The 26,020-nt window shown below is 45.7% G+C and overlaps 1 protein-coding gene across 1 annotated transcript in view; it reads right to left on the bottom strand.

Moving 5' to 3' along the window:
• stat2 (signal transducer and activator of transcription 2) overlaps positions 1-26,020 on the bottom strand; it is a 103,363-nt gene that overhangs the window by 3,097 nt on the left and 74,246 nt on the right. The window contains exons 18-23 of the mRNA XM_084316761.1: positions 25,810-25,862; positions 25,276-25,370; positions 24,355-24,494; positions 13,967-14,155; positions 3,954-4,008; positions 3,381-3,472 (exon numbers count right to left, since the gene is read on the bottom strand). Of these exons, the coding sequence (XP_084172887.1) occupies positions 3,381-3,472; positions 3,954-4,008; positions 13,967-14,155; positions 24,355-24,494; positions 25,276-25,370; positions 25,810-25,862 (624 nt within the window). The remainder of the gene's footprint in view (positions 1-3,380; positions 3,473-3,953; positions 4,009-13,966; positions 14,156-24,354; positions 24,495-25,275; positions 25,371-25,809; positions 25,863-26,020) is intronic.

Here is a 26,020-nt window from a genome sequence, read left to right as displayed (position 1 = left end):
TTATAATTATATTTGTATAACATTTACAAATTAGTTATACATTATTTATAACACATTATCAACATTGTTTGTACTTGATTTGTTCATCATTAAATAATGTTGTTTAACACATTCCCCGCCAACAACGTTTATATACGTGATTAGCCAACAACCGTTGAACGCCAACCACGTATATATACGTTATTTGATCGTTTTTCCTTTTTTCCAATTTTAATATTCTATTCAATGTCAGGGACCCGTATGTTGCTGTTAGAAGGCATACTGCGTCCCCGAAGGTGCAGTGCCGGCCATATCCACCCAGGTGGCAGTATCGAGAGTGCAGCAAACCCTGTTCCAGACCCTGTGTCACACTCAAATGTCACCGGGTGCACATTTCTAGTACAGGGAAACCTAGGGCTTCACTCGATCGCATTGAATTGTTTTCTGGACCCCGATCCATATATTGTGGTGGGTTATGTCATGGATGTCGTTATCGGATGGACCAGATGGCGATTAAACAATTGGAATATTTTTTGGAATACTCCCGATCACAGGTAAGGACTATCTGACATCAATTCTGGCTTGATCGTGCAATGCTTTTATACCGATCGAGCTGATCAACGTCTTTAGTGTTCAATACGAATGCCGTTACTGGCAATCAAATAATCAGAAACGACGCCACCCCCCCGTTTCATGCATTCATGATGAAACATAATATCTATTATAAACATTTGATTTGGGAATAGTAGCGTGTCCAGGCAAGAAACGGCAATGCTTATAGTAGGATTCACGTTTTAGGCTATAACTCAGCCTTTCGGGAATTACCCCAGACCACTCTAAAACTATACTTATATTCACCACGGTATACCACGGGAACGTATGGCTGAAAAGATTAATTCTTTTTCACATATTGAACGATAGATAGTTAATGTCAAATGGGCCATAGTATTGTATCCATAGCTATAATATAGAATATAGTTATAGCTCTACAAACAAGGTGACGCACTCCTATCTTTAAAGCGTGGCATTGCTACAACGGGACCCGTCTAATGGCTGGCGCCATTAGTGTGAATGTGTAGTAAGTAACACATTTGTAGATGCTTTGAAAAATGGATATGAAAAACTACTATACCTCCATTTATTTGTTCTATGTTCAACAAATGATTTGTAAAACATTCTTAAAAGATCTATAAATCATTTGCAGATGTTATTGTGTGCCATAATCTAAAGTGAAGACTATTCATCATTAACAAATGTCTAATCGTTTATTATTTGTGGACATTTATGAATACACACGAAGCAATTACCAGACTTGTCTTTTCATGTTTAACCAATTATTTGTTAAGACATTCATAAAACATCTATAAATCTTTTGCAGATGCTATTGTGTGCCCTAATCTAAAGTGAAGACTATTCATCATTAACACTTTGACTGCCGGGACCCGTCTTTAGACGTCTTTGCTGGCCATGCTAAAGTTGCCGGGGGACGCTGTACGTCGTCTTTATATCAATATTTAAAAAATCTGCGATCGGATTCATAATGTCCCTCCGCTGGCCTGAGATCCACCAGCAGGACCCACTGAGCTCTCTGGCGGTTCAGGAGCGCCATCTGGTGGCCGATCGGCGCCACCGCTTAACAGGAAGCGCAGTAGAGGTTTTGCTGGTCGGCCATATTGCTTCCGGGCACTCGGTACATGTCCCGTGACTCTGGCTCGTCCCGCTACATAGCGATCGATTGCCAATAACTCGATAAACAACATGATTTGGACGTATATATACCATTATACAAGCTGGAGATGGACCGGGTAATAATATATCCCATAATGATAAAATTTCTACTCGACGATGATCGCCCAACGGCGCGCGGAGACTGGGGTGAGTTTCAGCGTGTAACGTTACCGTCTTCGATAATAACTGATATTATCAACATTTGACCCACATTAGATGATTGGTATAACGCTGCCCACGGAATTATAAACGCCCCCTCGCCCATCCGGTCAACATCAGATGACGTGTAGTAACTTCTAGAAGTACGTCTAGTTGGAATTTTTTATATCGCGCTGATTGCCATCAAACTGTATTTCATCATCAATATAATGCATTTGGGGCTATATATCACGTTCTGGAGAAAGCTGCAGAAAGAGATGAAAACATACTTATACATTAGACCATACTTTACTATGAATATGTGAATGAAAAAGTTTAACGTTGCTACACAATGAACAATACATATAGGACTTTGAATGGGCCCTAATAATGGCAATGTAGCAATAGAATTTAAAAAGTTATAGCCCTGCAAAGAAGGGGACTTTCTCCATAGACAAATAGCGCTGGCAATCTATGGTATATCATTAATTTAACCTTAGGCAACCAGTGTTAACAAATGTCTAATAGTTTATTATTTGTGGACATTTATGAATACACACAAAGCAATTACCAGACTTGTAATTTGTTAAACATGAAAAGACAAGTCTGGTAATTGCTTCGTGTGTATTCATAAATGTCCACAAATAATAAACAATTAGACATTTGTTAATAATGAATAGTCTTCACTTTAGATTAGGGCACACAATAACATCTGCAAATGATTTATAGATCTTTTAAGAATGTTTTACAAATCATTTGTTGAACATTTAAAAGGAGGTATAGTCGTTTTTTCATATCCATTTTTCAAACCATCTACAAATGTGTTACTTACTACACATTAAACAACATTACCGTAATTCCTCTAATAGTAACCGGGTCTCAAATACAAGCCGGGTCTCTATTAATGGCCGGGTGCGCTCTTGAGCTAAGCAATTATAAGCCGGCCTCCTAATACAAGCCGGGTTACTATATACTGAGCTGCATACTGAGCTAGTTACTTGATTTCACTTTGAAAACGTTGAAATGACCAGTGACCACCTGTAATTGCACTGTTTACTATTTCATACAGTACTTGGTTTCAATAAATTAACCCAGTACATTTTACTGGGTTCAAACTGACACAAAATGTTGATTTATTCATTATGATCCGTTTGAAAATTTGAAATATAGGCCTCCCTCTTATACAGGCCTCCTCCTAATACAAGCCTGGTACCCGCTACAGTTGAAACAAATACAAGCCGGGGTTACTATTAGAGGAATTACGGTATTTAATGATGAACAAATCAAGTACAAACAATGTTGATAATGAGTTACCGTATAAATAATGTATAACTAATTTGTAAATGTTATACAAATATAGTTTTAAATGATTTAATAATAATTTACGAATGTATATAAATGGTTTGTTCATGATTAGTTCATTATCTACAAATACCTTAAGGTCTTATAACTGAGTGTTATTATAAAGTGTTACCGGGACGGGTTTTGATTGGTTGATTTGGTTGCCCTGGACAACAAGGAGAGCCATGACTCACCGGCGGCCTCGTCACACGGGCCGTTCATTGGTGCCAAGCCGACATCCTCAGCCATGTCAGAAGACATGGGCGACATAGCCTCCGGTGTGTTCCTACAGTGACCAATGACAAACACCCGTTACAACCAGTTGCTCATGTGACCGACGGCGAATGTTTCCCCATCCGATTGACCTGTCCCAAACCCTGCCCCCCTCTTTTCTTGATCCTCCGATCACAACTGTCGCTTCCCTTGGATGAAGCGACGGCTGTGATTGAAGGAACAAGAAAAGAGGGCAGGGTTTGAGATAAGTCCCATTATATGAAGCAAATTCTTATGTTTTCCAATTCGATTCTCCATAATTCGCATGAAAATACTGATGGAAACATCTTGTGTAACGAGAGGTAATACGTTACTGGTTAAATAGAACCAGCACATTTACATCTTTTGTGTAAAAAAATTATAAAAAGGCACCTTTGTGAGACATGGTGGTGGATGGGTGGGGTTATAGTACATGAATGTACTTTAACTCTTTTCAGGCAAACATTAATCTGCAGGCCAGGATTGGACAAAAATTAAAAACATACAGTACTTACTCCTTTGAGACAAACATCAGCTTGGTTTTGATGTACATCTCGTATGGACTTTCATCTGAAATAGAAAAGGATTTTGGATGATTGTGTGATTCACAAAATTATGGGTAGGATACAATATATTACTCACCAACAATAACATGTCATGGTAAATGACTCTACCATGCCTACAAGCGTCCAGAATTAATCCGGAAATACAATTCACACTCGTTGTGTATTTTCTTTGCACATCAACAAGTCGATCCAGAACCACACACAGGACACTCATCTGTTCTGTGATCCAGAACCACACACAAGACACTCGTCTGTTCTGTGATCCATTTTTCCAACTCATTTGCTGACAATGTAATTTTGAGGACAGTGTGACCATAAACCCTGCCCTCTTTTCTCCATCCTCCAATCACAACTTCTCTAAGTTCAGGTGAACAAGGATGGCTTAGAGAGTAGACGACAGAGTACAGCAACTTGCAATGGGCCTGGTCTACAAGATACACTATACGACTAAGGTACCCATGTACATGTCGAAATACTTCCCAAAGGTCAGTGAATACCACAACCACTACACCAGAGGAAGCTCAACAAATCATGTTAAACCCAGATTCGGCTCAAACAAGGGACTAAACACGTTTCGCAATTATGCCACATCAATGTGGAACGCCCTACCCAAAGCTGTAAAGGGATGTGAATCCCTACCCACAATCAAGAGCACCTACGGGAGGCTGCAATTCGAAACTGGCCACCGTAAATGCCCAAACCCCCCACCACCTCCTAATAGACGGTCTCCTCCCCACCGCATGTATATATTCTCTCCCCGCCGTATGTATATTTCTCTCCCACCCACCCACCCCCTCCAAATGTACAGTCCCCTCCCCATCATATGTATATACTCTGTCAGGATCTATGGACAGTGCTGTATATTTGAATACCGTTTATGTCACAAATGTATCAGTACTAAATACCTGTATGTCCCTATGCCATAAATGTCATGTATGTTGTGTATGTCATAAATGTCGATATTCATTCATTCATTCAAGTTCAGGTCAGGTCAGGTTGATTGATTGATTGAAAACTTTAATTAACAGATTGCAGAATGGGTACAGTACAGTACAGCTCAATACACACAATTGTTAAGGGAATGCAGACCAGAGAAAGACTTTCGTCTTGTTTACATCAGGGTCCCCCATTTTAAATTCATAATGACATTTATGACATACACAATATACAGATATACAGATATAAGGGCGGCTGGGTGGCGCAGCGGAGATTGCGCTTGTCACCAATGCAAGAGACTCCGGTCTCGAATCCCGGTGTCAGCATTGCCTCCGGCTTGGGCCAGTCGTCATACTATCTCAATTGGCAGAGGTAGCGGGTGGAAGTCAATGGGTGGGGATTGGACGTTGTGGACAGCGACTCCTACAGGTCGGTTGGGGGACGCCTGCACAGCAGAGACAGGAAGTAGCGGGGGTAGTGTGAGCCTCCCATGCGTTACACCTCGCCACTGAGAGTCTGCGATGTCTGGTGAAAAGATGCGATAGGCTGCCTCCTCGTGTACCGGAGGGGACACGTGATGCAAGGCTTCTATCCTCCCTATGACCGACCAGTGGGAGGCATAGTCGAGCAACGTTCAAGACAGGGGAGGGGAGAATTGGAAAATACGAAATTGGGATGAGAGAAAAATAGAAAATAAGGAGAAAAAGTGGTATATATATATATATATATATATGGTAGATATACAGATATAAAAATCTAATCTAATCATCTAATCTAAACTAATCTTGACATTTATGACATACATGACATACAGATATGTAACTAGGCCTGCCACGATAACACATTTTGCTGGGCGATTAATTGCCCCCGAAAATATCGCGATAAGCGATATTATTGCGACCGGTTAGAGAATTTTTTTTTGAGAAATTTATTTCCCAAAACTTTTATTTTGAAGCCCACCGCTCCGTCTTTTCCGGTGTTTAGACTTTTATTTTGAAGCCCACCGACCGGAGCGGAAGTATTGTTGTTATTATCCTAGCAGCATCTATGAGCGGCCAACTTGTATCGTCCGGTTCTGTGTTTTTGAGCTAATGATAAAACAAATGTTGAGATTGTTGGTGAGCAACTAACTTTAGGTTAGTTTTAACGTTAACTACTAACGTTAGATGCAGCTACTACAGGCAATCAACGATGAGGAGGAAGCGTCGAAGCCGTATAGAATAGAATAGCTGTGGTGCGTAGGCACGGGAGCGCAACTCGATTACCTGTTATAATAAATTAATTCATGTTTAACTTGTCCCTGTGTCCAGTCCTTTGACTAGTCCCACCCGTTCATTGTAAACAATGATGCATGTAATTGTATTAACGTTATTCTGTGTTGTAGCTATGCTATACGTTGTATTTCGTTTGTTGGCTATTTAGCTAATGTTGTTGGCATTGAATGAGCATCAACACTAGATCTTTAATCTTTATTTAGCAGTCCAGTTTCTCCGGGCAGTAGCGAGTAACTACTTGGGTCTAAAAATAGCTAACGTTACACTACAAAGAACGCTATTTGGTTAAAAGGAGCAACACTATTGAGAAATGTAGTTAAGCTATATGTGGCGTTGCTAGTGTCCCACGGAGCTCCCGTGCTGTGCTCTGTGCTCAGCGGCCCCCCACACGGAGTGACTGACGAGGGGTACTGGTTCCGCCTCATTAAAACAAACGCGCAAATAGCAATTAATCGCGCCCGTCAAAATCATTGCATTAATTTTAATTATCGCAGCAATTAATCGATTTATTGCTTATCGCGGCAGGCCTATATGTAACGTTCGGGAGACTATCATCTTAGGATTGTCTCCCACTGTCTACCTGGGTCACTCCTGTTGTTATTGTTCACCTTGTATGTCACCACTGATTGCTGTCATCACTAATTGTCTGTCACACCTGGGTGCTGTCATTGGCTGTCAGACTGCTGCTCCTCATTGACAGCGTGGAATGTTGAGAATGTGACGTATTTAACATTAGCTCTATTCCTTGTTCTTTGCTAGAGCTTCACCTAATTCTACGGACGTACCTACCGCTGGACAAGCACAGACAGATATTCTTCTCCCTGTTATAGTTTATGCTTTTCCCCTGTTAATAAACAGTACAACTGTTTTGATATAGTAATACATTCTCCGTCTCGTTCTTCTACCTCGACAACTTGGAAGTCACTTACCCGTTCGTAACAGAAGCTCTAGCCATCATGACTTCCAACGAGGAGATACGGGACGAGATGGTGAGCCTACGGGACCAGCTCAGGATCATGATGGAGCGGCAGATGGCAGTCGGTGTCGAGCTGGGTCGACTGGGAGATGTTTCCCTGGCTTCTCAGGAGACGGCGGAGACAGCGTTGGCGGCGGTGAACCAGGCCCGCTCTACGACATCAACGAGGATATCCACAGCCGGAGGAGCATCATCGATCGGCGGGGAAGGCGAGCGGGGGTATCCGGTGGATCGGGAGGACTACCGAGAGCCACGTCTGCCGGCGCCGGAGCGCTATGGAGGGGCTCCTACCGGCTGCCGTGAGTTTATCGCCCAGTGCTCTCTAATTTTTCAACTACAGCCGCGTACTTTCCCCAGTGGTGTGGCTCGGGTAGCCTATATTATAACTCTCCTCACGGGTCGTGCTCTCTCTTGGGCCACAGCGGAGTGGGAGAGTGGGTCTGTGGTCTGCCGCGACGCGGATGCCTTCGCCCTGGAGTTGCGCCGTGTATTCGATACCTCCAGGGTGATTTCCATTTACGAGGCCGGCAGTCGACTTATGTCCTGCCGGCAGGGCATTCGCGCCGTAGCAGACTACGCCATAGATTTCCGTATTGTGGCTCGGGAGGCGGACTGGCCTGAGGTTCCCTGCTGTGTCCATTTTTTGCATGGTCTCTCCACTCGCATGCAGGACGAGCTGGCTACGCGGGAGCTACCCGAACGCCTGGATCTATTGATTAACATGGCCATTCGGTTAGATAATCGTCACCGGGAGAGGGGACGCGAGAGGGAGGCTTCGTCACAGGTACTCTTCCGTCCCTCTCCTAGTGTCGATCGGCCAGCATACCAGCCAATGAGAGAGCACCGGGGCGATGACGAGCCCATGCAGCTGGGAGCGTTGAACCTCTCTGAAGCGGAGAAACAGAGGCGGGTCAACGAGAAGCGCTGTTTTCATTGTGGCCGCACGGGGCATCGCTTCGCCGCCTGTCGGGGCTCGGGAAACGCAGGAGCCCGCTAGGCCTGGGGAAGGTGCTAGCAGGTGGGCATGTCTCTCCGGTCATAAACGTTCACGACTCACGTACTTTTTTTGATGTCACTGTCAGGTGGGGGGATTCTTCTACAACGGCCAAGGCTTTAGTGGATTCGGGGGCTGCGGGCAACTTGATTCATGTGGGGGTGGCTCTAGAATGGGGGGTTCCTTTAGAGACACTAGAGGTGCCCATCCCTGTCCGTTCGCTGGACGGCCGACCGCTTGGTTGTGGATTTGTTACCCAGCGCACCGGGAAACTGTGGGTTCGGGTGGCGGGTAGCGAGGGGGAATATTTGAATTTTTTTGTTGTTATGTCTCCTCATTCCGACATTGTTTTAGGCCACCCCTGGCTTGTGCTGCATAATCCTCATATTAATTGGGCTACGGGTGAACTCTCCATGGGAAGCGGCGTCAGCGCTGACGCTGGCGTGAGTTCATCCGTCCCTCCCCCCCTCCCTCTTTTGTCTCTCTCCAGGTTGACGGTGGACGTTGCAGATTCTTTATTATCCCCCAACCCCGATTTGGCAGGTGTTCCTGCGGTCTATTGTGACCTGGCGGACGTTTTTAGTAAAACGCGTGCTAAAGCACTACCGCCTCATAGACCTTACGACTGCACCATTGATCTTCTACCCGGCGCTTCTCCGCCCCGGGGACGGATGTTCTCTCTCTCCCGCCCTGAGACAGTGTCCATGAACACTTACATTCGAGAGGCATTGTCCGCGGGGCATATCCGACCGTCCACATCCCCTGCAGGCGCTGGCTTCTTTTTTGTGGCTAAAAAAGATGGTGATCAGCGGCCGTGCATAGATTATAGGGGGTTGAATGACGTTTCCATCAAGAACCGTTATCCTTTACCGCTCATGGACACCGCCTTTGAGTGCTTACAGGGGGCACAGGTCTTTTCTAAACTTGACTTACGTAATGCATACAACTTGGTCAGGATTAGAGAAGGGGACGAGTGGAAAACTGCATTTAATACTCCTAATGGGCATTATGAGTATTTAGTCATGCCTTTTGGTTTAGCTAATGCTCCAGCAGTTTTCCAAGCCCTGGTCAACGACGTGCTGCGGGATCTAATTGGGGTGTCAGTGTTTGTATATTTGGATGACATCCTTATTTTTTCTCGCGATATGGTGCAACACCAACTGCACGTTCGTGAGGTGCTTCAACGTCTCCTTAAGCATCAACTGTTTGTTAAGGCTGAGAAGTGTGTGTTTCACACTGACACCGTTTCCTTCCTGGGCTTTGTGTTGACGAAGGGCGATCTTCGCATGGATCCAGCCAAGGTGAGTGCAGTCTTGGATTGGCCACGGCCTTCGTCGCTCAAGGAGTTACAACGGTTTTTGGGCTTTGCAAATTTTTACAGGCGCTTTATTCGCAATTTTAGCGCCTTAGTCAATCCATTAACCGCTCTCACTAAGTCCTCTCTCCCTGGCTTTGAATGGTCGCCTAGGGCAGAGTCGGCCTTCTGCGACCTCAAACGTCGATTTACCTCCGCCCCTGTACTGATCCGTCACGACACAGAGGCTCCGTTCATTGTGGAGGTGGATGCCTCTGACACCGCAGTGGGGGGGGGGTAATCTCGCAGAGATGTTTAAAGGATGGTAAGGTGCATCCTTGTGCCTTCTTTTCGCGCCGGCTGTCTCCGGCCGAGCGTAACTACAACGTGGGTAATCGGGAGTTATTGGCAATCAAATTGGCATTGGAGGAATGGAGACATTGGTTAGAGGGGGCGGCACATCCTTTCATTGTTTGGACTGACCATAAGAACTTGGCTTACATCCAAGGGGCTAAACGCCTTAACGCTCGCCAGGCCAGGTGGGCGTTATTCTTCACTCGATTTCGGTTTACCATCTCCTATCGACCCGGTTCCAAGAACGTCAAGCCTGACGCCCTGTCACGTCAGTTTGATCTTCCGGGTCGAGAGGAGAAGCCCCACCCTATTGTTCCACAGGCCTTGATTTTGGCACCCGTGTCATGGGGCATAGATAGGGTGGTGAGGTCGGCTCAGGCACGGGAGCCCGATCCCGGTGGGGGTCCTCCGGGTCGGATGTATGTGCCCAAGGCGGCACGCTCACGCCTGCTGCAGTGGGCGCATACATCCTCTCTCACCGGCCACCCTGAGGTGAGTGCAGTCTTGGATTGGCCACGGCCTTCGTCGCTCAAGGAGTTACAACGGTTTTTGGGCTTTGCAAATTTTTACAGGCGCTTTATTCGCAATTTTAGCGCCTTAGTCAATCCATTAACCGCTCTCACTAAGTCCTCTCTCCCTGGCTTTGAATGGTCGCCTAGGGCAGAGTCGGCCTTCTGCGACCTCTCCTATCGACCCGGTTCCAAGAACGTCAAGCCTGACGCCCTGTCACGTCAGTTTGATCTTCCGGGTCGAGAGGAGAAGCCCCACCCTATTGTTCCACAGGCCTTGATTTTGGCACCCGTGTCATGGGGCATAGATAGGGTGGTGAGGTCGGCTCAGGCACGGGAGCCCGATCCCGGTGGGGGTCCTCCGGGTCGGATGTATGTGCCCAAGGCGGCACGCTCACGCCTGCTGCAGTGGGCGCATACATCCTCTCTCACCGGCCACCCTGGGGCCACCAGAACCCTGGAGTTTATCCGTAGGAGGTTTTGGTGGCCGACAGAGGGGGGGGATACACGCTCCTTTGTGGCGGCCTGTCCGGTGTGCGCGCGCAGTAAGACCTCTAGCCGTGCACCGGCGGGTCTCCTCCGACCGCTTCCTATTCCCAAGCGTCCCTGGTCGCACATATCCCTGGATTTTATTTCCGGTCTTCCCTTATCGGATGGGTTCACTGCCATCCTGGTGGTGGTGGACCGGTTCTCCAAGGCGGCCCACTTCATTCCCCTTCCCAAGCTCCCCTCGGCCCGGGAGACGGCTGACCTTGTGGTGCAGCACGTCTTTCGGGTTCATGGGCTTCCAGTGGATATTGTGTCCGACCGGGGTCCTCAGTTCGCCTCCAGGTTCTGGAAGGCGTTCGCCGCCGGTCTGGGCGCCTCCGTCAGCCTGTCGTCTGGGTTCCATCCGCAGACGAACGGGCAGACGGAGCGTGTCAACCAGGACCTGGAGGGCGTTCTGAGGTGCTACGTTGCTGGGTGTCCGGCGACGTGGAGTAGGAGGTTGGCCTGGGCTGAGTATGCGCATAATACCCTCCTCTCCTCCTCTACTGGTATGTCTCCCTTTCAGTGTCAATATGGTTTTCAACCTCCTCTGTTTCCCGAACAGGAGCAGGAGGTGGAGGTGCCGTCGGCCCAGGCACATGTGGCTCGCTGTCGCAGGACGTGGAGCAGAGTGCGGACGGCGCTGCAGAAGGCCTCGGTTAAGGCTCAGCGGCAAGCTAACCGTAAGCGTCGTCCGGCTCCGGTTTTCCGTCCGGGACAGCGGGTTTGGCTTTCCACTCGTGATCTCCCTCTCCGGGTGGAGTCCAGGAAGCTGGCTCCTCGCTTTATAGGGCCCTTTAAAGTGGTACGTCGGGTGAATCCTATGGCTTACAGGCTACGCCTTCCGGCCTCTATGAGGGTCCATCCGACGTTTCATGTGTCCCTGTTGAAGCCATTCCTCTCATCGCCCTTGTCCCTGCCACTCCCTGCGGTTCCTCCGCCCCGCATTATTGACGGTCAGCCTGTCTATACGGTGCGGAGAATCCTGAGTTGTAGGCGGAGGGGTAGGGGGTTTCAGTTCTTGGTGGATTGGGAGGGGTACGGGGTAGAAGAGCGTTCTTGGGTGCCTCAACGGGACATATTAGATCCCAGCCTGATCGATGATTTCCGGCGGCTGCATCCCGAGGCCCCTAGGTGAACGTCAGGTGCCGTTCGTCGGGGGGGGATACTGTAACGTTCGGGAGACTATCATCTTAGGATTGTCTCCCACTGTCTACCTGGGTCACTCCTGTTGTTATTGTTCACCTTGTATGTCACCACTGATTGCTGTCATCACTAATTGTCTGTCACACCTGGGTGCTGTCATTGGCTGTCAGACTGCTGCTCCTCATTGACAGCGTGGAATGTTGAGAATGTGACGTATTTAACATTTGCTCTATTCCTTGTTCTTTGCTAGAGCTTCACCTAATTCTACGGACGTACCTACCGCTGGACAAGCACAGACAGATATTCTTCTCCCTGTTATAGTTTATGCTTTTCCCCTGTTAATAAACAGTACAACTGTTTTGATATAGTAATACATTCTCCGTCTCGTTCTTCTACCTCGACAACTTGGAAGTCACTTACCCGTTCGTAACACAGATATGCAGATATATAATATGCAAATATACAGTACTGTTAAACAGAGATCCTAACAGTAAATATATACATACGAGGGGGAGTGAACTGTACATTAGGAGGGGGTGGGTGGGTAGGAGGGGGGTTCAGACATTTACGGGGGCCAGTTTCGAATGGCAGCCTCCCGTAGGTGCTCTTTGAGAGCAGTTTTGAAGGTGGGTAAGGATTAAAAATGTTTTACGGCTGTGGGTAGAGCGTTCCACATTGATGTGGCATAGTTGCAAAACGTGTTTAAACCCTTGTTTGTGATTAATCTGGGTTGAATATGATTTGTGGAACTCCCTCTGGTGTTGTGGTCCTGGTATTCACTGACCTTTGGGAAGTATTTCGACATGTACATGGGTACCTTCGTGGTGTAGTGTATCTCGTAGACCAGGCCCATTGCAAGTTGCTGTACTCTGTCGTCTACTCTAAGCCATACTAGGTCGTCAAAATGGGCAGGGGTGAGGTGGGTTTTAGGAGTAAGGTCAATCAGTAGTCTGACCAGTTTGTTTTGTGATGTTTGTAAACTTGTTTTTAGTGCCTTTGAGGTGCTTTGGTACCATGAGGCGCAAGCATAGTCGTAGTACCCTTGAATGAGTGCTCCTTCTAGAGTCTTCAGGGTATTCTTGTTTACCAGAGAGGAGATCCGGTACAAGAATCTTGTTCTTTGGTTAACTTTTTTTTATTACATTGGATGCCATTTTGTCACAGGAAAGATTTGCCTCTAGGATGGAACCCAGGTATGTAATTTCATCTTTCCTTGTGACAATATTATCACCTACTGTAACAGAGAAGCCGTTGGTTTTGCTGAGTTTGTTATTTGATCCAAAGAGAATGGACTCTAGTTTGTTATCAGCGAGCCAGGTGCAGATTCTGCCGAGTTCAGAGCTGAGGGCTTTTTCAGGTCAGGTCAAGTTCAGGTGAACTAGGTCAGGTCAGGTCAAGTTCAGGTCAGGTCAAGTTCAGGTGAACTAGGTCAGGTCAGGTCAAGTTCAGGTGAACTAGGTCAGGTCAGGTCAAGTTCAGGTGAACTAGGTCAGGTCAAGTGAGATCAGGTCAGGTCAAATGTATCTAATTAATTACAGGATTTGTAATTAATTAATCAAATTAATCGCATTTGGTAAATGGCTGCTTTTTTTATATAGCGCTTTTATCCAAAGCGCTTTACAATTTGTTACTCACATTTTACCCATTCACTCACACATTCACACACCGACGGCGGAGGCAACCATGCAAGGTGCCAAGCTGCTCATCGGGAGCAATTAGGGGTTAAGTGTCTTGCTCAAGGACACATCGACACGCTGCCCGGGAGGAGCGGGAATCGAACCGGGAACCTCCGGATTGCCAGACGACTGCTCTACCTCCCAAGCCACTGTATGCATTTTAATCGCATAACCATTTTAGGCCTGATATTTTATATTAACTGCTGACTAGCACAGAACTCTCACAATAAGTGCAATAATACATGTTCAAAGAAACAGTTCCCCAGCGTCCACACCTCCTGTCTTCTTAGTGTAGTACTTCCCAAAGGCCTCATCTTTGGGGGTATTAGGGTAGAGGAAGAGGAGAGGGTACTCTGGGACGTTCCCCACTTCCTGGATCTGGAAATTCCTGATGATTTCATGGAAGGGAATCTGGGACAGGTCATTTCTGGTGAACGGTTTCACTGTCTTCACCTCAGCTTCACCTGGAGCAGGGAGAGAGGGAAGGTTGCTGTTGTAGTAGTAGTAGTAGTAGTAGTAGTAGTAGTAGTAGTTTATTGTCACGAATAAAGTACAGGTACATTACAGTGAGATGCTTGGTTCATACTAGGGCTTTCCCCGACTAAGGATTTGGATAGTCGACTATGATTGGCCGAAATGAGCCGATAGTCGACTATTAGGGTGCTTTCACACCAGAGCTGTTTGGTCCGGACTATCGGACCAGAATTCGTTTTCTTGGATAGTCCGCTTTTTTTGTGGTGGTGTGAATGCTCAGTCGAACTCTGGTGCGGACCAAACACGCAAACTCTGGTCCGCCTGAAAACGTAGGTCTCGGTTCGCTTCATCGGACCAAACGCGGACCAACTATAGGAAGTCACCTGATAAACTGTGCATCTTGGGTAGAAGGAAAAAAACAAACACTGCAGTAAACATGTCTCGTGGACAGACGTGGGCGAATGACGAGGTGAAAGAAAGCCCTGATAGAAATATGGGCAGAAGACCAAATTAAACAGCTACTTGTGGGCACTCATAAAAACAACGCGGTGTACAAGTTGTTTAGCGAGAGGATGGTGGTAATGGGCTTCAATAGAACAATGGATCAATGCCACAAACTGCGTCAGCAATATATTAATAAATAAGCAGAGAATTAAATTAGATGTCCATAACATTTGTGTTTTTAATTTGCATAGCCTAAATAAATATGAATTCAAGAAGTTAAATACTGAATTAACGACATATTTATGGCTGAAAGTTAAAACGAATAACACTAACAGGCTGAAAAAACAATTAGACTATTTAATATAGGCTAAACACATTATTATCGTTATTATTGGCGCATACACTCTATCAGATGTCTGTCATAAAACGATAAAGCTGACAGAAATGCGGGAACGTTTTGATTATATTTAAAAGGCATTGGCATTGAATCTAAATCTATAGTTTATTATCCGTGGCTGTCAGAGAGACTCATTGGTTGCTCGTAATGTGGGATAGACCGGTCTATCAAGAGAGAGAGATAGACCGGTCTATTAAAAATAATTAATTAACAGGAACAATTTAAATAAATAACATTAGTTGAAGATGATTTGTGTGTGCTAATTTAAGGCAGTCATAGCCCCTTTAATGACTGATGCAAGCCTTGCATCACAGTCACGAAAGGGGCTAAGGCAGTCAATGAGTTGTGCTCTCTCTCTCTATAGACCGGTCTATCTCTCTCTCGATAGACTCATTGGTTGTGCGTATATAGGATAGACCGGTCTATCCTACATTACGCTTGTGACGGAGACAGACTTTCAACCTTCATTTGGGAAAAATAAATAATATGTTTAATAATAAGTAAGACAGGGGAGCTCCAGTAGCTCACCACGTACCGCGAGCGCTATTTCAGCGCCGGGGACAACCGTGCTCGTCACGGATCTGGGGTTTAGCGAGTTCGAATCCCGGACTGCAGCCGTGCCTTTCCCAGAGTGTCTTCCCCCCCATCTGAACCCTTTCAGCCTGTTTCTGTCGGTCATCCTTGACCAGAATAAATGCGATAAACGTATAAAAGAGCCAGGGGAATGGCCAAAGTTTAAAAAAATAATAATAAGTAAGACAACGGATCCGTTTAACGAATTCCATATAAATCTATAGTTTATTATCCGTGGCCGTCAGATAGACGGCCAGTGTCAGTTGGTATGATGACCTGGCTGGACGTTATACTTGGCACAAGACCCACATCCAGCCCAAAACATATCGTTGAGTCTTTCGAAGGTGAGACCCATCAGAAGGCATCACCAGCACCGCCTCCGGCTCACAGTCACACACACACAAACACACACACAAACACACACACGTGCGCACACACGTTAGAGCTCACAATCACATTTACATTTACATTTACATTTAGTCATTTAGCTGACGCTTTTATCCAAAGCGACTTACAAGTTCTGTACGACAAGCCATCAGGAAGGGCACAACTCTATCAGCTGAGCAACAATGTTCATCAAAGTGTTGAGTGCTACAGTGTAGGTTAGTTTATTAGGACAAGTGCATGACAGTACGGTTAGTTAGGGTTAGATTTTTTTTTTTTTTTTTTATTTTATTTTTTTTTAATTCAGATAATGGTTGAAGAAGTGCGTCTTTAGTCGACGGCGAAAGATTGGACGTGATTCGGCTGTCCTAACTGGGGTGGGTAGTTCATTCCACCATTGTGGGGCAAGGACTGAGAATAGGCGACTTCTCTTTGATGACCCTCCCGGAGCTTGGATAGGAGTAGGTCTGAGGCGGCCAGAAGATGCAGAGCGTAGGGGTCTTGAGGGTGTGTAGTTAGAGACCATTGACCGGAGGTAGGCGGGAGCGGTTCCCTTTGCCGCACGGTATGCTAGGTCGAGGGCCTTGAAGCGGATTCGTGCAGCAATGGGGAGCCAGTGCAGGTCCCTAAGAAGTGGGGTGACATGCACGCACACGCAGGCTTCTTGTCCTCTGCAAAAGCATGCAATTGGTCCACTGATGGATACATCTTGATATTTGTCTAGTCTAGTGTGTTCATTAGATGGGTGAAATCCTCTTTCAGTGCCTCTGTGCCTGTTTTCTTAGGCAGTTAGCATCTGGTATGCGTGCCATTAGCGTTAGCCACGCTTCTAGGCCTCTTTTCTTTTGGAAAGAATAAGAATAAAATAAAAATAAAATGTTTTATTAAAAAATTTTAAAGAAATTATTCGACTAAGAGGTTGGCAGTTGACTACGGCTCCTTTCGATCAATCGACTATTCGACTAATAGGGGTCAGCCCTAGTTCATACACATACAGCTCATTATAGTAATATTCCACAATTATTACAGTTGATAGTAATAATGGCACACATAAATTTCACACCAACATGCGCATTTGTTGATACATGCAGGACTAAGTCTTGAGACAGACGTATGTGTATCACCACTGCCATTTTCACGGCGCGGAACACCCCCGGAGGCTTCATTACTTCAGGCAACCAACTTGCGCCTAGCCACGCCCCCGCGGCATTATGCAGCCGTAATCCCCCGTTTTAACATCGACGGTTAGCTCAACTCGTTCGCCGCCTTGCTGTGGAGCCTGCGGTGCGTTGGTGACAAGTTCTAATCACTTAAATTTTTATTTTTATTTTTTTTAACGTTTAATTCATTTATCGCCTCTCTATATAAACGTGCATTCTTTCGCCGGTTAAGTTTAGGCATTCTTTCGGAGTTGGTTAAGGTTAAGTTTAGGCATTCTTTTGGAGTTGGTTAAGGTTAGGGTTAAGTTTAGGCATTCTTTCGGAGTTGGTTAAGGTTAGGGTTGAAGGATTTGGGGTGCTTTTTCAATGTATGTGATGTATAGATTGGGGGGAGATGATCACAGCTAAAACGGTGAGATCGAAATGTGCATGGAAGACGGTGATAGAAGAAGCGGTTCAGAGGCAGTAGCCAGCAGAATGTTTAGCAGCCAGCCGAATGTTTTGCATTCCTTGTAAGAACAAAGATAACGGAGCGGTACAGGGCGAGGGAGAGGGGTGACCTCTTTAATGCAACAGTGAATGAAACGTTTAATGGTGTGAAAGGTTATTAACGCAGTTGTCATGACAACGCGGCACATGACAACCAGAAAAGGGGTGGGCTATCGTTGCTACGGCGAGGATCTATAAGTCGAACTGTGTTTCCGGGTGTAAGGCAGACTAGAATCTGACCAAGAGCGAGTAGGACTGAGATCACACAGAAGACACTCTCTCCTCTCATCACAGAGAGGAGGGGGGGGGGGGGGGGGAGAATGCCACATCATCATTAGCTTCGGCTAACGCGAGGAGGGTTAGGCTAAAGACCAGGCCTGAACACTATTGGACTGAATAACAAAAGGACGATAGACGAACACACCGAAAGATCATTAGAATAGACTCTTCAAGGACAATACAATCTGTTAACATCTGAGCTGAGGTTTCTGTTTATCAAATAAAACCACGCTTTTCCTTGTAAGGTATTTCACACTGTCGAAGTGTCGGATTCTTACGGAGGTGGAGAATTATTATGGTTTATGGATTGCACTAACGGGGGAGATAGGATCTTATCAGCCAGTTGTCGGAGACGTCAGGACCATTAAAATTACACAATGCAGAGGAATTGGATGGAGAGCCAAAACAGACGAAGACGTGATACTGGCCAGTTTGATCAGGATCTAACAGGGTTAAGTTTAGGCATTCTTTCGGAGTTGGTTAGGGTTAGAGTTTGTCGCAGAGCATGGCAATAGAATGCAGCCTATTTCCGCACTGCCGCTCTCTCGCGCTGCCGCGGTCACATGGGCGTCGTGGCCAATCAGAGAAACGCTGAACGCAAGTTGGTTGCCTAAAGTATTGACGCCCCCCGGAGGGTCGGAGGGAGGGGGAAAGGTGCTATAGATAACATTCAGCCACTAGATGTCGCACTAGAGCACCAGCGTGTCCTTTATCCAATCAGGTGAATGCAGATTCAGACTTTTATTGTCACAGCTTTTTTTTAATAACTTTTTTTATTTAAATGTATATGTATATATATATACCGGTAGGTCTCTGACATCAAGGCCACCTAATCATCCCTTCCCCTTAATTGGCTGATATCAATCCCTGTCTCCTGAGCCGTTCAGCGATTGTGTAGTGTGATGTGTGCCTGGTGCCAGTGTATGGCAGCCATTGAGCCTGCCATACACTAAGGTGGACCCAAGATTGGGTGCTACCAGTGGTGGTGAAGGAGGCAATTTCCACCCTACATTGTGGGGAGTGCTTTGAGTGTCTAGAAAAGCGGTATATAAATGTAATGAATTATTATTATTATTATTATACATTCAGAAAAACGTGAGATTCTTGTTCTCACCGCTCATGGAACAGCATGTCCCTATCAAAACGCTACATGTTGTTTTCACAATTTGGAAATGCACAAACACAAACCGCTGTTTTTATCTTAGAAACCTAGATACAACTGTCCAACGAACCTTTCAAGGTAACGTTAAGCGTACTATGCATGCGCCACAGCAGGGCTTGACATTAACACTTTGAGTGCCAGCCGTGTTTTCCTATTTACCCCCTTGAGTGCCACTACCCACTTCAATGATAGCGCTCTCATATTTGTGAACGCATAAACTACATCTTAAATTATGTGTCTAATCTGGCCATCGCTTATCAATTACTTGTTTGCAGTCAACATTGTTGAAACCGATTGTTTTTTAATCAGTTCATTTCCGTTTTATACCATTTCGAAAAACGCTAGTTTTTTTTAAGTTTCAGGAAAATATAAAGATTCTGTGATAATCGCCCTTTACTGGAATATTCTGGAATACACAAAAAACGTTGTAATTTTTCGGCCTATTTATGAATCGTTTTCAAATAAACGCTAGATTATCGATAGTATATGTGTACTTATGCACGCTATAGAAGCGAGCTGAAAAATCCTACTCTTACTAGTTACGCTGCTGGCCAGTAGTAGTCATACTGTCTTTATTTATTATACTACAACTCTGTATGTACATCTAATTAGCACTACACTCAGTATAGTGTACCCAGTTTAACCACATGTACATTGTATCAGGAATTCAGGGATTAAAGCAAAAAGAATTCTCCTGACTGAACTTTTTTTCAGGCCAAGTCATATTCTTATTTGAACCTCCACTGTATTTTTTTTAAATAGCGTTAGCGTTTTAAGGGAGCCTACTTGTAGAGCCTACTGTCCTGACTGACTATAGACCAGGGGTCGGCAATTAGGTTTGGCCACGGGCCAGATTTTCCCCAAGCCATTGCTTGGCGGGCCAGGATAAAAAACAATGGCTAATTTAATATAGTGAAAAAAGACAAACGTTTTTCTCTGGTCTGCATCCCCTTAACAATTGTGTGTATTGCGCCGTACTGTATTGTACCCATTCTGCAATCTGTTAAATAAAGTTTTCATTCATTCATGAACAGCAGATCAGCTGTTGCAGATCACCGCGGCGCGTGATGAACAGATCAGAAGACAGAATGCATGAAAACACGACTCACCATACCTTGTTTGTTGTTAAGTCCTCCAAAATCCCTGCTAATGTTTGAAACATGTCACATATCCACTCGCCGCCCTCCAATTCCAGATTGGCGTTGAATGCAGCTACTTTATCTGCCAACTTGAACACAGTTGTCATCATTTCCTCGTTGTTGTTGTTGTTGTCGCCACATATTATGCAGAGAGGACGTTGGCTCGGCACGCAAGAATCACCGACCTGTTGCGATAAACCCGTATTTTAAGTATGGCTCCTGTTTATTAAAAGAAGCGTTATATTTCCCTGTTGCAAAGAAGCTATCCAAAGATGTTTGTTTTGTTTTTTTAACACATTTTGAACGCGGAAGTGAAAGTGCGTTAGGGAAATATACACGCGGCCCGGTGGGACTATTCCATTGGTTCTCCCAGTCCACGTGACCATTTCTAGCATTTCAATTGGCTATAGTGACAGACATGCTTTTGATGACTACCGGTAGATAGATACAGCTTCACAATAAAAGACACCCTGGCGTCCCGAGTGAATATTTCCCGCACGTAAAATAAATATCATATTCTCAAAATAATCTGACGGGCCAGAAATGATTGCTGGCGGGCCAATGTCGGCCCGCGGGCCGCCTATTGCCGATCCCTGCTATAGACCCTACTGTTGTGGTTGTTGTGCCAGGCAGGGAGGCTGTGTGCTGGAGAGCGTGAATGCAAGTCTTGTGGCTAGCTTCTGATTGATGGCGAGCTAGCACCCTTTTCCCATTACTTTGAACCATGAACTAAACGGCTTGTTATCATACAAACAAGGGACTAAACACGTTTCGCAATTATGCCACACCAACAATGGACAGTCTCCTCCCCACCGTATGTATATATTTCTTACCACCCACCCACCCCCTCCTAATGTACAGTCTCCTCCTCATCATATGTATATATTTACTGTTAGGATCTCTGGGTAACAGTACTGTATTATAGTACAGTACTATATACCTGTATGTCATGTATGTCCCTATGTCATAAATGTCATAAATGTCACTATGAATTGAAAATGGGGGACCCTGATGTAAACAAGACAAAGTCTTTCTCTGGTCTGCATCCCCTTAAAATAGACCTATCTCAAACCCTGCCCTCTTTTCTTGATCCTCCAATCACAACTGTCGCTTACCTCGGACAACTGTCGCTTACCTCGGACAAACAAAGTTGGAGGATCAAGAAAAGAGGGCAGGGTTTGAGATAGGTCTATTGTGTGTATTGCTACTGGATTTACCAGATCCAGAGTGAATGAATGAATGAAAACTTTATTTAATACACGAGACCCTCTTCTTGGGACCAAGTAAGGTTTTGTCGATAATCCAATGTACAGTTACCCCCCCCCACCCCGCCTACCCAACCCCCCCCCCCACCCCACCCACTCAACCACCTCCAATGTACAGTCTCCCCACCCCACCTACCCAACCTCCTCCAATGTACAGTTTCTTCGTCAATTGTATATACTCTCTTTTTTAGACTCTTTTTGTATCACAAACAATATTTAACAGATTGCAGAATGGGTACAATACAGTACGGCTCAATACACACAATTGTTAAGGGGATGCAGACCAGAGAAAGACGTTTGTCTTGTTTACATCAGGGTCCCCCATTTCCATTTTCAATTCATAGTGACATTTATGACATACAAACACATACATGCAGGGCCGCCTCAGGGGGTGTGCGATCAGTGCGGTCGCACAGGGTCTCGCGGGAAGGTGGGCCTAAACAAAACAACAATTTTTTAAAAAAACATTTTTATCACAGACCTAAAATCTAGTTTTGCTTACATGCTTATATATTTCACATTAGACACGTTTGTAGAATAGTGTTCCGGGCTCTGCTGCTCTGCAGATATACTATTGGTTTCATTCAATTACTTTTGTGCAAAGCATCGTTGGAGAACACTAGGGGGAGCCGAGCTGGTTGGCGTCGGTCTGGTAGTCGGTAGAGAGATGTGAAGAAGACCGGATCCACGAGGGGAGGGGGTACAGCCAGGTACAGGGTCTATTCAGAATCAGCGCTATCCACAGGAGCGAGTGGATGTCTTTTGAAAAGCAGCATCGGAGCAGAAGAAATAACACTGTGTGCCATAAGCTTGTTATCAATACCAAGTATGATTAGGTTATGCCAAGACGAAGAGGACGTTCGGCAGATAGACTGAAGATGAAAGTTGTTGCGTGTTAGAACCTTCAGTCAGGCTATAGCTATGTTGGCTAGTAGCAATTAGCTAAAGGCAGGGATAGCTAACTAGCGTTAGCTACGTTATCGAGTGCTAACGTGTGGCAGATAAACTAGGACTCCCAAGTTCATCCCAACGGGGGGACAATATCATGGATGCGACTGGTGAACTTTTTCATCTCCACGGTAGGAAAATGCGTCTCCGTCGTCTCCTTCCAACTTTGCCATTGATTCTGCATTAGGGTGAGTTTTTCATGCAATCTATTCTGTTCCCGCCGTGGTCTCCGTCTCTCTCTTCTGTTGTGCTGCCCCCGCTGTGGTGTGTGTCTCTCTCTCTCTCTCTCTCTTCTGTTGTGCTGCCCCCGCCGTGGTGTGTGTCTCTCTCTCTCTCTCTCTCTTCTGTTGTGCTGCCCCCGCCGTGGTGTGTGTCTCTCTCTCTCTCTCTCTCTTCTGTTGTGCTGCCCCCGCCGTGGTGTGGGTCTCTCTCTCTCTCTTCTGTTGTGCTGCCCCCGCCGTGGTGTGGGTCTCTCTCTCTCTCTCTTCTGTTGTGCTGCCCCCGCCGTGGTGTGTGTCTCTCTCTCTCTCTCTCTCTTCTGTTGTGCTGCCCCCGCCGTGGTGTGGGTCTCTCTCTCTCTCTTCTGTTGTGCTGCCCCCGCTGTGGTGTGGGTCTCTCTCTCTCTCTTCTGTTGTGCTGCCCCCGCCGTGGTCTCTCTCTCTCTCTCTCTCTCTCTCTCTCTCTCTCTCTCTCTCTCTCTCTCTCTCTCTCTCTCTCTCTCTCTCTGCCCAGCCTCGGGGGGGGGGGCCTCGCGTTTTAAATCTCGCACAGGGCCTCGCATTTCTCCCAGGCGGCACTGCATACATGACATCATGACATTTATAGCATAGGGACATACAGGTATATAGTACTGTTACATTTGTGACATATACGATATGCAAATATACAGTAATGTTACCCATAGATCCTAACAGAGAATATATACATATGATGGGGAGGAGACTGTACAGTAGGAGGGGGTGGGTGGGTGGGAGAGAAATATATACATATGGTGGGGAGAGAATATATACATACGGTGGGGAGGAGACTGTCTACAAATACACCCGTGTGATGTTGCTACGGAGTTAAGCTAATAAAGGATACTCACAACCACAACAGGGGACTCACGTATTTGTACTGTGAAGTAACACGACAATGACAAACATGTTGTTTCTGTTTTTCTTTTTGACATAGTTGCGGAACCCGCTATCTTCAAACTTCCATTCCTCTCGAAACTTTCTTTTGTTGGGTGGTGCCGCTCATCCTTTTCGTCTGAGAACACCGCGTGGGTTCTCTTTTTAGTGGCCAGCTTACTGCTTCCATTAACGTTATTATGCTAACGTTTGCTAATCGGTATAGCAGGCGTGCGTAACGTTAGTGCAAGCAGCTACTAAGCAGGTGGTGGATGTGACGTCGGTAAACAAGGAGAGTTGACGCACGAGGCTGCAAAAAAGGCGACTGTCGTAAAACCAAAACACACCGCAGTTTAAATTATTTGACATGACTATTTTGTTACCTATGTGGCGGACAGACCTCTCAGACCTCGCAAATGTCACTCGCCCAAATAGCCTCCAGCTGCAACCGAGCAGCGTAATCCTGTCTCCCGAGTCGCTGAGTCCTGCCATTATTGCTCCGCAGCTCGCCAATGACTGCCGCGCCGCGATATTTGGCGCCTCTGATTGGCTCAATTTAGTTTCAATCTGTATGCATCTACAAATCATATTATACCAGGTAGCCAATTCCGTAAGACTCCGAATCAAATTGACGGAACTCCCAATCAAATTGACGGAAAACCGTCTGGAGACGGAACGCTTTAATGCCTGACTTTACTGCTACATTTGCACTCTTGTTGGATGCCAAACCTCTTTTCGTTGTACTGTACTTGTGCTGTATGATGACAATACATTTGAATCTAATCTAATCGATTACTCACTCCCATCCCTAACAGATGCGTAGTAACATGGTCTCACCAGTGTTGCTGAAATCCACCCAGGAGTAGGTTATCCCTCCGTCTCTGACGCTCTCGCTGAAGCGGACCAGGAACGTGCCTCTCTGCTTCTTTTTCAGCAGGGTCTTCTCTTTGGATCGACTCACAAAGCCCATGATGGAGCTACGGAGGGGAACGCACAGGCAAACAAGTCATTACTCCCATTTCTCTAGATTTAGACCGAGAGGGGGCGCTCAAAACCTCGTTGTGGAGGACCGAGAGATGAAAGGTAGCGCAGATTGTGGGCCGTTTGCCAAAGGATTTGAAAATGTAACAATAAAATAACAATGTCTATCGTCAATGCTGTTGTTCCTTGTAATAATAATAATAATAATAATAATAATGGTTTTGAAACTATAGTTGAAAAAATCACATGTTAATTTTAAAGCCATTCCTCAAATATAATCAAACTGCATTAACGTAGACCAAATACAATATAAATAATATCATTCTCTGGAAAACCTTTTGAGGAATAATGTTGTGGCAGTAGCCAGATTTGTCAGTGACTCTGCCCACATACCCATCTCTCCACGGGTCTAAAAGACTGTCAGTGACTCTGCCCACATACCCATCTCTCCACGGGTCTAAAAGAGTGTCAGTGACTCTGCCCACATACCCATCTCTCCACGGGTCTAAAAGAGTGTCAGTGACTCTGCCCACATACCCATCTCTCCACGGGTCTAAAAGAGTGTCAGTGACTCAGTACACATACCCATCTCTCCACGGGTCTAAAAGAGTGTCAGTGACTCTGCCCACATACCCATCTCTCCACAGGTCTAAAAGAGTGTCAGTGACTCAGTACACATACCCATCTCTCCACGGGTCTAAAAGAGTGTCAGTGACTCAGTACACATACCCATCTCTCCACGGGTCTAAAAGACTGTCAGTGACTCTGCCCACATACCCATCTCTCCACAGGTCTTCCAGGTAGGTTTTCACCAAGCACAGGATGCCATCAAACCACACCCACAGAGAAAAGTTGACATTAGCAGCGTCCTCCTGCAGCACAGTACAAAGGGACAACGTACAAAAAAAATTAAACATTCATCATTAACCCTTTCACTACCACACTACCAAAGGGTTAACCCTTTCACTGCGACAATACATAAGGCTAACCCTTTCACTGCCACACGACAAAGGGTTAACCCTTTCACAACCACACTACAGAAGGTTAACCCTTTCACTACCACACATCTGTAGTGTGGTAGTGAAAGGTTAACCTTCTGTAGTGTGGTAGTGAAAGGGTTAAAAGATGCATTGCAAGATGATTTTACATCTCCAGTCCCAGCATGCAGACAAGCGATCTCACTTATAGCCTTAGACACAAGACCCATGGAAGGCTACACACGCTAGCTCTCCCTAGTGTGCAACGTTCCATGGGTCTCACATGTTAGGTCATCTCTCTTTAGATGAATGAAGAAAGTTAAAATATTCGTACCTTGCTGAATTTAGACCAAGACATTGTGCAGGTACTATAGTCTTCTTGCTTTCCTGATAGGACAAAAAAACAGTCTTTAAGCAATGGATAAGCCCCATAAGGTGGTAAGTCTATCAAGTGGGATTACCAAATAGTCTATATACACAAGTGTATAAATGGACTTACCAAAGAGTCTATATACATGAGTGTATAAGGTGGACTTACCAAAGAG

The sequence above is a fragment of the Notolepis coatsorum genome, assembly GCF_963971535.1.
Source record: "Notolepis coatsorum genome assembly, chromosome: 6".
Taxonomy (NCBI): domain Eukaryota; kingdom Metazoa; phylum Chordata; class Actinopteri; order Aulopiformes; family Paralepididae; genus Notolepis; species Notolepis coatsorum.
Note: the sequence above shows the minus strand (reverse complement) of the source record. Positions and strands in the feature narration are given on the sequence as shown.